The 12252-nt window shown below is 33.7% G+C and overlaps 2 protein-coding genes across 3 annotated transcripts; one reads left to right on the forward strand and one right to left on the reverse strand.

Annotated features, from left to right (window-relative positions):
• Nucleotides 1-173: 173 nt before the first annotated feature.
• Nucleotides 174-10322, reverse strand: Pen (karyopherin subunit alpha). The gene is made up of 11 exons (XM_081982377.1): nt 10177-10322; nt 9952-10025; nt 4299-4470; nt 3962-4109; nt 3386-3546; nt 3106-3328; nt 2954-3049; nt 2696-2898; nt 965-1125; nt 669-908; nt 174-615 (listed from the first exon to the last, which is right to left on the reverse strand). Exons 2-11 carry the CDS (start codon nt 10003-10005, stop codon nt 517-519), a joined length of 1557 nt encoding a protein of 518 aa, XP_081838503.1. The 5' UTR covers nt 10006-10025; nt 10177-10322; the 3' UTR covers nt 174-516.
• A 74-nt stretch (nt 10323-10396) lies between these two features.
• On the forward strand, nt 10397-11784 carry LOC145733157 (putative transcriptional regulatory protein TTE1135). 2 transcript variants are annotated; one of them, XM_081986952.1, is made up of 5 exons: nt 10397-10528; nt 10592-10819; nt 11005-11158; nt 11209-11301; nt 11360-11784. In XM_081986952.1, exons 2-5 carry the CDS (start codon nt 10648-10650, stop codon nt 11739-11741), a joined length of 801 nt encoding a protein of 266 aa, XP_081843078.1. In that variant the 5' UTR covers nt 10397-10528; nt 10592-10647; the 3' UTR covers nt 11742-11784. The 2 variants fall into 2 exon arrangements, with proteins under 2 accessions (XP_081843078.1, XP_081842342.1); XM_081986216.1 differs by having other exon boundaries at nt 10472-10819.
• The last annotated feature ends 468 nt before the right edge of the window (nt 11785-12252 follow it).

Raw genomic sequence — 12252 nt, forward strand, 5'->3', positions numbered from 1 at the left:
CTCTATCTGTTCCAGAAAATTGTGTTGCATCACAGGATGTTTTTTTCTTATTAGTTAGCGAGTATTTTCAAAAATAAAAAATACGCGTTGTTTTTTTGGTTGTTCTTCTTAAAATATAAAACTTAAAAATAATGGGAGACTTCTATTTTAGGGTTTAAATAAAAATAAACATCCAACTTGCAAAGCATAATATATTGAAAAGTGGAAATAGCAGACCTACACGATACAAAATGGTTACGATAATACTTAACAATAAAGAAGCAATATAAAAATAGTATAAAAATCTCAGTCGCCTTCAACTGTAAGTAGTAATAACGTTGTGCGTTCAACTTTTGCGTCTCAATAAACTGCACATTTCTGATTGAATGACGTTAAGAGAAAAATTTGACTGCACGAACAAAAAAACAACTTGTGCAGTGTATAAGATAACAATTGGCACTAACAGTAAAACACAAACAAAAACATTATTTCAGGCAGTTGGAATGGGAGATCACAAAAGTCCTCATACAAATAGTTTTAAAAATTAAAGCCACCGCTAGGCATGTTGGGACCTTGAGATGAAAAAGTTATTTCACCATTTTCAGTAGCAGGAGCGGGCATTTCTTCTACCGGAGCCTGTTACAATAATTTACCATAATAACCTGTCACATCACACATTTTAAACTTACCTCGCCAAAGAAGTTATCAATAATGCTCAATGCCTTTTCGTAAATTTTCTCGTTATCATGACTCTGTAGGGATTCAATCAGATCTAGACCGCCACATTCCTCGATGTAAATAGCAATTTTTTCGGTTTCTCCCAACTTTTGAGCGGCGTTTAAAATATTATTAAGGCCATCCAATACCACAGAGACAGTCTTGAAATCTTTTGAGTTAAGGAGGTTGCACATAGGCTTAATGCAACCAAGCTATATAAAAAAGTTATTGGAGAAACTATAAACGTGATGATTCAGTTGCAATATACCTCGACAAGTTTAGCTAATTGGGCGATAGTTCCTCCGCTAGTAAAGTTGGTTACTGCCCAGGCAGCTTCTTTCTGACTCTTAAAGTCACCAGTTGACAGAACTTGTAAGAGTACAGGTATAATGCCAGCATCAATCACTCTTTGGATTTGTTCAGCGTTTCCTGAAAGATACAGTTGAAAATGCGTTGTCATGAAGAGTTATATGAACTACAGGGTGTATTGCAAATTCAGCACTAGGTCTTCTTTACGTTTCTCTCGCATTTTATTAATACGAAACAAGTTACTTTGACCGTATAATATGCAACAAAGTTTTTTAATAACGTGCTTTTTTGACTATTAATACCACATTTTAAAGAGGGTTTCAGATGCTTTAGGCGTTTCTAAATCTACCGTTCAAAGGATTAGCTTGAATGGTGCGCAAAAAGATGAAAGCTTTAAAAAACACACAAGCAAAGCCATTGTGCACTCCAGGGGAAGTTCCCTGTCTAATATCCAAGAGCATATAATTAGAACAAGAATTTACAACTCAGCGCCAGTTGAACTAAAATCGGGCAACCCGTTCCTAACCTAATATTATAAATAATATGACACTGTCACTTCATATTTATGAAACCAGTGCTAAATTCCTAACCAAAATCAATGTAAACAAACAGAGAAATGACAGTTGGAATGCCCGAAACTGTTTTCAAAACTGATCACCAGAGGGAGTATCTCTTATCTTGAAACGTCAATAGCTTAGCATTAAATTGTTTTCCCTTAATGAATGACTGACTATACAGGGTGTCCCTGAAAGGTCTTTACAACGCTCTGCCGCAGTTAGCTGGGGTAAAAATAAAGCGATTAAGCCATATTTGCCTTAATCCAAAAGTTGATAATTACAGAGCTACAGGGAGGCAAAGTTAGAATTTAAAATCATAGTTTTTATACCAAACCATTTAAAATTATGAAATTAGGTATCAGGGGGGGTTTTCTGAGATGGGGAATTCATATCTGCCAACATACGGTTCAAGCATATTTGTTTAATTCCTTTGTATTTTTTTCTCGGTAACGGTAAATCACTTTTGAGTATGAAGGGCAGTTATTATAGAGAGATAAGGAAGAAATTAATATTGCATGTGCGCTTCCTTATCATACAGTGATGACGCACGGGTAAACTGACTCTGCGCAAACTGATACTTGCTTAACCGAAAAATAAAAACAACTTATTTTACATTTTTTAAAAGTTCAAAAGTAAATAAAACATTACACACTGTTGAGTATTTTAAAATTCTTAATTATTTAGTAACTGTAATAATTATAGTTAATTGTCAAAATTAATTTTGTCAAAAGTTATTAAAATATAAGTAATATAACCGTTTTATGGTACAGGTAAATATTTGCAATTCATTAAATTGTTTTCTCTTAATTTCCATATAGTTTGGTCATAAAATGTCATTTTCTTAAAAACTCTGTTTTTTGAAAAAATACCAAAAGTAAATTTTGATGTAGAACAATCCAAGGCTTTAGAAAACATATTTAAAGCACCGAATTTTTCAGTGGCGTAGAAGTCAAGGAGAAAAAATAACATTGTCAACCCAAAATCTCCCGCACTGCTTTATGCAAAATCAATCGACTTTCAGTTTGAAATTCACTAAGGTATGGAATTGACACCAATGTCCAATTAAAAAAAAAATTCTTCTGTATTCCTTGTAATAAAAAAAAATCATATTTTCTAACATAATAAGAACTCACCTGCCGTAACATTCGATATGGTCCAAGCTGCTTCCTTAACAATATTTAATCTGGGGTGCTGCAAAAGCTTGGGCATAACGTTGAGCGCCCCAGCATTTAACACCGTATCAGTTTGGACGTCATTTCCTGTCACGATATTTCCAACCGCCCTCAAAGCTGGCGTTAAAACAGTGTTTTCGTCGCTATGCAGCAAGTGAACCAACCTATAAAAATCTTTCTATTACCACTGCTGAAAAACTCGAAACAATAAGACAATACCTATCGATCAGTCCCGTATCCAGAACAGCTTGAATTTTATCATTGCTACCATCGGTGAGATACGACAATGCCCAGCAAGTATCGGCCAATACATCTCTGGAATAATTCGCGGTAAAGAGACTTAACACTGTAAAAACGCGGAAATAACTTACTTATCAGAGTAATGAAGAAGACGAGCTAAAGTTGGCAGTGCAGGTTTCACTTGCTCAAACTCAGGCGATGGATTTTTGTTCCTACATAAGTTTGAGACTGCCCAAACGGCGTTTCTTAATAAAGATATGCTGGTGTCTGGCTTGATCAGTCTCAAAATGTCCGGCAGTACCCCACCCGACAATACCAGGTCTCTTGTGAGCGGTCCATCACCAGCAATGTTACCTTTAATATAAACGACGCATAAAATGCCTCTGTTTTGATATCAAGCAAAATTAGTACCTAAAGCCCACACAGCTTGCTCTGCCACATCAATACGCGGTGAAGAGAGTAAAGCCTGCAATCTAGGAACAGCTCCTTCCTGCACTACCGCAGCAGTTTGCTCCGATGTTCCGGAAGCAATGTTTGTTAGAGCCCAGCACGCTTCAAACTGCAGTGCAGGACTGCAGAAGAATAGTTCTTTAGTTTTACCCAACATGACAATCAAAAAATGACTTGTGACTTGAATGACTGATTTGTTTTGCTTCGGTCATATGAGTTAAACTACAGTGGTTTGAAAAACCTCAAAATGTACAGGCTCTAGTGGCCCCTTACCTTTTTCGCTAGTAAACAACATACATTGAGTTCACTTTTTTTAGGTAGAGTGCTGATCTTTTACCTCTACTAACTAAAATAAACTCTGCCAATAGGGACGGTAATTTTTTAAACATTATTTAAAACATAGTTTTAATAGTAGCACCCTGATATGCAACAACTTCTACCACTTCAGCAACCAAAAAAAAAACACGTTTGTTGTATTAGATCTTCTAAATCCTGCATTTTTGTAGCACAAAACCCATAAAACTAAAAATAACTTACTTGTGATTTTTGCTCAAAAACTCCACACATCTAGGCACTACTCCAAGTCTAATCATGTGATCAATAGGCGGGTTTCGCTCTCTACTTAGAATCTTCCTACATGCCTGTGTAGCCTTAAATTGGATTGTTTCATCCTGATTCATCATTCCTAAGAAACAGAATATTTACTATTGTGATGATATTTAGTTAAATTAAAACTTTTTCTTTTAAAATATTTTTCACTGATGCTGCATGTATAATGATTTCAAGTTCCGATCCAACTCCCAAAAACCTAATTTTTATTTATTGATTGTTTTGGTGGACTTTTGCAATTAACCCACAAATTAACACCACTTACCATACATAATTTCTTCAGCACTCATGGTAACAGGACTTGCGGTATTGTTTTCTTGGAGAGGCGACGTTGGTTCCTCAGTAAGAGAAGAGATGTTTCTTCTTTTAAGAAGCTGATCATCTTTACGTGCTTTTCTGAGCTCAACTGCCTGTCCGATACGCCTGCGACGCATCTCCTATTGAAATAAAAGATGAAAATCATCCAACTTGTCAAAAACCTACTGTCTTTATTAAAATATAAGGGAAATTATGAGCTTCAAATCATAATTACATGTTGAACTAAATGAGTAACCAATCTAGGGTCTTCTTCACACTAATAGTTTAAATAAAAACTCTAGCAGCATAGATATTAAGAGATAGATAGTAGATTAAGCGACTGCACGATTAAAATCTCTCATTGTCTCCACATAATATAAGTATAGTCACAACGTTCTGTGTGAAAACAAGTAATAGAATCCGGCCGTAGTATTGCAATTTTAGATATTTACATAAATAATTGAGTTCAAAAACAATTAATGTTTTATTTTAACAAGGTTTTTTTTAATAAAATTGTGAAATAACTTGCATGTTTGCTGTAACAGCAAAGTGAATAGATCGGGTGTTTCCACTCATAAATAATAAAGTTTACTTTATGATGGTGATTTTTAAACATCACTTGCAATCTTCCAACTTTAAAAAAATTGAATTATCCAAACAGAAGTTAAATCGTCCCTAACTTTGACCCTTCTTTTACAAGTGATTCACAACAAATGCTTATTTCCATCCTCAAGAGGTTGTGAAATGTAAAATTAAGGAAATGACAATGCATACACTGAAGGCAAAGGATATAGGGATAAGAAAATTGGTTCTGATAGATCTTTAAATATAAGTATTTATCAGCACAATATAAAGCAAAATAGCAAACAAAACTATTTAGTCTAGAATTAAGACTCCAATAACAAACGACAATAATTATTCTATGGCCTACCAGTCTCATGCATAATTAAAAGTTTATCACAGTACCAGCATATGTATTGGGTAGAAATGTATCAACTACATAGGTACAATTTTGTTCTACAATTTCTTGTCTTAATAAATATCGATTTATGCGGAAAATAGATATAACAGTATTACTAAATCTTTAAATTAAAAAAAATTTTGGCTTATTCCAAATCTGCAAAAATATATAGAGTGGCCCATTTAAAAATTGCAGCAGTTTTGATGGTTTCCACAATCTCCAGCTCCTTGCTCACTCTCCTCATGACTTCGTTGTTTGTCACGGATTCCGTTCATAAGATTTTTATTATTCTTCTATACACCTACATCTCAAAGGATTCAAGTTTCTTTACAGTTGCTGCGTTCAGGGTCCAGGCCTCCATTCCATAAAGCAAAGTAGAAAAGCTATAGCACCTTGTTATTCTTATTCTCAGATCCAGCTTCAAATCCTTTGTATAAAACACTCTTCTCAGCTTATTAGTTTGTTTGTGCCTTTTTTATGCATATTTTGAGTAGTCTTTGTTGGTAACTATTAGCACCTATTAGATTCTCCCTATTGTGGGGATTACGGATGCAAAATATACATTTTTACTTATATTAATGTTGGAGCGAACGGACGAACCTCAGATGGTGGTGTATTCAAACGCACATCGTTTTTCACATCATTCACTGATGATAAAATACATTTACCAGCACCTGAACTATTGTCAAGATGTACCAATTCCATATTTACTTGTTGCCGATGATGCCTTCGCATTAAGCAATAATTTAATAAACGCACAACAAAATTTAAGTGAATTCGAACAAATTTTCAATTATCGCTTATCGCAAGACGCATAGTAGAAAATGCATTTGGCATTTTAGAAAGTCGTTTTCGTGTGTTCGAAAAACCGATTTATTTCGATCCTCAAACGGCCCGAAAAATCACAGTTGTTTGCTGTCTGCAAGAAAGCAATAAATAAATAAATACAAAATTAATTTAAAGTTCGAGTTTTAATTATTAAAAAAAAATACATCTGGACTATAAGTATACCTCATAATGCCCAACAGTATTTATTTTAAACCTACAGTGGTCGATCGGTATGACAATCAAGGAAATGTCATGAATGGTGATTGGCGCACAGATATTTACACAGCAAATAATTTTTATTCGCACATTTAACAGCAATAAATACTTGATAAACTGTCTCAATATTTCGTTCAAGGAGAAATCAGCTTTCAATATACATGTATACATATGAATAGAGTTATACATTTTTGTCTATGTAATATTCATTAATTACTTCATTGATTATTAATAACAAAGAATGATATTTAATATTCAGGTTCAGACTTCACTAGGGTTTCATCAACAATATCAACTTGATTGGTGGACTGGTTTTCGAGTTCAATGCAATCCATTAAATAACGTGCCACTTTGAATCGAACTCGTTGTGCGGAAGTTGGATCGTAAAGAGAACGAAGTTCACTAGCAACAAATTTTCCGAATGCATCAAATTCATCTTCACGGTTTTGCCGTTGGTCTTTTAACTGATTGACAACGTCCTTCATTCCTTCCGCAACGATGTGAGCCGCCGATGATGATGTTGCAGAAACCGAAGATGATTGCGATAACCGTCTGCGTTTCGATATTTCTGGAGTGCTTGTCGTGCTTTGATCAATCGAAGAACTTTCATCGATATTCACCTTGGGAAAACAATGACACATTAAACATGATTAAAAAAGTTATGCGATCAACACATACCAAATTCGAAACGGTGGTACAAGTTTGATCTTCATCAGCTTGGCCAACAAAATCCATGGAACCATAGAATTTCCATTTGATCTTTTCGTTATTTTTTTGGTATTTGGCGAGATAGCTACGGTATTGAATGCGCATGTTCGACCATTTTGCTATGAGCTCGTTGACAGTGAACTTGTTATTGAAGATGGTCTCTGACATTCGCTTCCACGCAGATTGTCGCTCGATTTTATTCCGATAATTTTCATCTTTTGCATTCCACAGCATCGGCAAACATTCCACACATGAAATCAGCGTGTATATCTCGTTGTCGGACCACTCGGAAGATACTTTTGGTTTGACATGTCGTTTTTTCGGTTGACTGGTGTTTTCGTTCTGTGTTGAAAAACTGCTGTCAAGTGTGGAATCACCATCGCAATTAACATCTAAGGCATCTTGGTTATACTATACGGACTCAATAAATCGTCATCAGCCATCATATTCTTTTACCGTAAATATGAAAAAATCGGCACTGACAAACAGGGGGGTGAATCTTTGATAGATGGCCTTGCAACATGAAAAACTTGACGGCCCGCTCAGACTCTGCGTTGTCAGATTTACTCATTGGCTAGCCACGTCGCAATTCAGATTGAAAGTTGCCAAAAATGTCAATATATTTTGACAATTGACATTGGTTTTGTGTTGTGTCAGGTTGTCGTTTGTTATTCAAATATCCAAAATAAAAAAAAACGTTTGTTCTTTTTTATAACCAAATCAGGACCAAGTAGGGTAAGTTTTTTTGAAAGCTACAACTGGCTTTCTGTAGGCCTTTCGTTTTAATTCAAACTTGTTGAGTTATATTACTAAGGTATATTTTACTTAACTAGGTCTATTTTTAGGATAAATTATTCAGAATTTGTCCTGTTGTAAATTGAGATGATAAAACTGATGAAAGTTCCAATCCTCAATGCCGAATTGTTAGTGTATTCACTGAGAGGTTCTAAAAGGATATGTTACAGCCCAAATATCATCATCAGATCATTATACAGTAATCTTAATAAAGTGTATAGAAAAACCTTACAAATTTTACAAACTTACAAAAACCCCCAGTATAATGCCCATTCGACCCCAGATGGCACTCAGACAGTATTTGTGTTTCACTTTTTTAACACGAAATCCGCATTTCTTAACCTTGTGTGTTTTGTGCTGACAAAGGCATTATATTGTTTACCGGTAAATTGTGGGCCCCGTGGCGTGGTGGGTTAAATACCCAGTCCGTCACCGAGTGGTCGCGGTTTTGAATCCCGCCTTGGGCATGGTTGTGTTGGGTTTTTGAAAAATCGTAAAAACAAAAATAAGTTGGTCTGGATGAGTGCACAAGATGGCAAAATCCATTTAAAAAAATGACATTCCAAATTAAGATTATTTGCTAATATTTGGTCATACCGAATTTTGGTATCAGGGATTTAAACAACTGAAACCGGTTTTAGTTAATATAATATATTTCAATTAATATAAATATCAAGACATATATCGCTGGATATATATCCTCTGAACCCTGGAAAAAAGTGTAAATACAAGAGTGGTAGATCTTTTTATTACCTAGAACTTTTTTGCCTTTTAACGTTTTTCCATAGGACTTGTATTTTTGCCCCAAAGAGAGATAAACTTTTTTACCCTTAGAAATACACCCTCTTCCATTTCCTCACCTCAGATTGTCAGTAAATTATATCATATATCATGTTTGTTATATTCTCTTGCTTTTCCAATAAGTTTTACCCTACTATTATTTTTGGTTTTAAAAAATTATTGACCCAGGCTAAATAAAGCTAGAAAGTCCTGCTCAAAAAAAAAAAATGGTCAACAATCATGATGACCTCAAGCCAAAGTTTCACCTTCAAGGGGAATGTAATTACATATTTAGAAATTCCCTCAAAAATTCCTAATTTTTAATAAATAACCTCTAAACAAGAAATTAAATCACAGCTCTAATACATTTAATGTTAAAGATGATGGGTATGCTTTGTTGAATAAGTAAACTGAATCTTTACAGCTGTTATGTATTGAAAACTGCACTAAAATTGAATTTTCCAGCTGCAAAACAGTACTGAAGTGAGCAAACTACTTGATGAGTAAAATAATGCTCATGTAGTTAATTTGTTGCACTACAAAGAATTTGTTTTGAAACAGTCAAACCAACATCAAACCTTTGATAGTCATTAGTCATATTATATTATACTTAATGACCTAATGTTTATGTTATTTGCAATAAGTAATTGTGTAAAATGGTAAATGGCAGAGAGACCAAAACCAAAAAAAAATGTTTAATGAAAAAACTGTAAATGTTACAAAGTTAATTAAAAGTATTGAAGTCTCAAAATGACTAATGAGTCATATTTCAAAGAAAGATTCCAAACAGCAAATAAAAAGTTTACTTTCCAAGACCTGAAAGACACTGAACATGGATGAACATGGTGGTTTCACTAAAACTTACGCTTTAGTTAAGAAACAAGTTTACAGCAAGTGTTATTATAAACCAGATCAAACATTAAAACAAATTTTCTCAAAGAAACTTTGACCATCACATAGCAGTGAAATCAAACTCTTTTTTCTAATGACATTTACTTCAAAGGGTAATCATTTGACCTATAACGAATGTCATGGTACCCTGCTGTAGGTACCCTTTTGATCATGTGCTTAATGCACACCCTGTATATTCTATTCAGTACAAATTTTCTGCAACTGCTCAGCGATTTGATAAAGTTGACAAAGCCCCACAATATGTGTATTGTGTATTTGCTTATGAAAAAAAATCAAGGTCAATGCAAGGTCTTTTCAGAAATGACTGAAATGTGGGCATTACATACAGCTGATTTTACAGGCATTGGATACAATAACTTTTTGTGCATTTTTATAGCAAAAAATGAGGTATGTATAAACAACAAATAAGGTAATCACTCACCTCTGTGTCTTTTCCTTTGTTTTTGAAAGAACGAATTCTGTTCTCATCTCCCATCTTGTACGTTGGTGTAAAATCTGCAAATAAACCATCAAAAAAATTAAAAATCCAAGTTTTCTTTAAAATCTCTTCAAAAAAAAAGAACAAAAAATAAATAAAACAAAACTGAAAATTTCAATGAGGGGGGTTTCTACCAGTCTTGGCAATGTTTTATAATGAATCTCTTACCTGATAAAAACAAGGAAATTATATCAAGCAAATTATACTTTTAAAAGAACTTTAACTAAAACCGATTATAAGAAAATTAACTTGGTAAATCAGCAGATAAATTTAAAGCCAACACAAAAAACCCAGAGAACGACACAAATGGCGGTTTAGAAAACCGGGAACCGAGACTATTTGACGTATAGTAACTGTCACTGTCAAAGTCAATGTCGATTTGACATTCCTTACAGTTGTTTTATTCATATACACTTATATACTATAGATAAGTACTATAGAGAAGTAACCACCATAACCTTACTTTGTACCATGGATTAAGTTTCAAGATGGACTTTATTTTTATTAAATAATTTATAATGTAACCATTTTATATTATTAAATAATCGATTGATTGTTATAGTTAGGTTTTCTCCCATGTTAGGTGTCATGTGCGTAATAGAATAACTTAATCTTCAACCTAACATAAGGAAGTTTTAAATGAAATACTTCGAAATGCTCCAGAACAGTTTATTTAGGTGCAACATTATTTTCAAAAGGTTTGCTGGTCATTCCAAGTGGGCTAACATAAGACACGTTAAAGGAGCTAAAGATGCTGAAAAAAGTAATACTTTTGCCAGACTGTCTCGTCAGATGCGAGTTGCAGCATCAGGTAAAATAAATTAATTTGTAGGGGTTAGATGCAAAGGGGTTTAAGTGACGTATTTACATAAAGATTGGAAGTTTAAGTCTTAATTAAAGATTTCACCATTTTTCAATTGAGAAAACCCAGTTGCTCTTGACTCCTTCATTTGCTATTCATATAATGTACTGTAATAAGATTCTCACCATTATTAGAGGGAGGATCAGCAGATCCAAACAAAAACTTGAAATTATCCCAGGTAATTGAACAGTGCAAAAGGTTTAGCATGCCAACTGCCACAATACAAAGTATATTAAAGTCTTGTGCTAATGAAAAATCTACTATGAAATTGCACACAATGGATATAAAGTAAGAGAAGGTAAAAAAAGATTGATTGAACTTAATTAGAAGATTTTTAGGGGTCCTGGTAATTGCCTAATTCTATGTGAATTATATACAAGTAATCTCCATACTGCTAAACAACTTATAGCATCTCAGTTAAAAAAAGCAAAGTGAGTAACAAACACATTACTTGTTAAATCCAGTACCTAAGCTGATATGGAATTTCAGATCAAAACTTGCTGAAGGCACAGCTCTACATGTATTTCATGAAAAAGGAATTATTCATGCAGAAAAGACTAATTCATCCCTGAAGTCTGAAGAACTATTGGAATTAGCCACTGAACATGCTATAGAAAGCAATGCAGAAGATGTAAATTTGGTAGATGATAGTGTGTTGGAATTTACATGTACAAAGGACAGTTTTGAGAAAACCCAAACAATCCTGGAAAAATTAGGATATAAAATATTAAACTCCTCAGTGGAATATATGCCATTCAGTGAAGTGTCCCTTAGTGAAGCAGAATTAGTAGTGTATAAGAAACTAGTTGGTAAACTAGAGGAAATGCCAGATGTTGTTAGACTATTTGACAATGTTACTAATGAAAGTTGATGTTAAATTTGTTTTACATAAATATATAATTTAATTGTTTCAATTTTTATTTTTAAAGATTCAAAAATAAGATCCAAAATCATCTCTTAAATTGATGTCTGTTGTTCTTACTTTGGAGCAACTATGTTTTAAGTAATTTTGAGTACTAAGCAGCATTTACTAGAGTTCAAAATTGACAAAACGTCCTATCAGTTTGTTTTATTTAGTTTCGACCAAATTTTCATTCACTTACTAGGTTTAAAATAAACTGCTCATGGAAAACAATCAAGTCACAAAAATGTTTGGCCACTTTTAACCGAATTTAATTTAAAAAAAAGGTTTTGAAAGGTCGTTTCAGGAGCATCATTCATTTTGCCTCAAAAGTGATTTCTTCACAGATATACAGGGTGTTACAAATTCGATGCATTAGCATTGCTATCTCAGAAACTATAGTTGATAGCGCTTTAGTTAAATGAAGGCAAAGTTGCGCACTTTACTGCTAAATAATTTGGTAAAACCAAAAATACATTTT

The sequence above is a fragment of the Ips typographus genome, linkage group LG1, assembly GCF_016097725.1.
Source record: "Ips typographus isolate SLU linkage group LG1, UJ_Ityp_2.0, whole genome shotgun sequence".
Classification (NCBI taxonomy): Eukaryota; Metazoa; Arthropoda; class Insecta; order Coleoptera; family Curculionidae; genus Ips; species Ips typographus.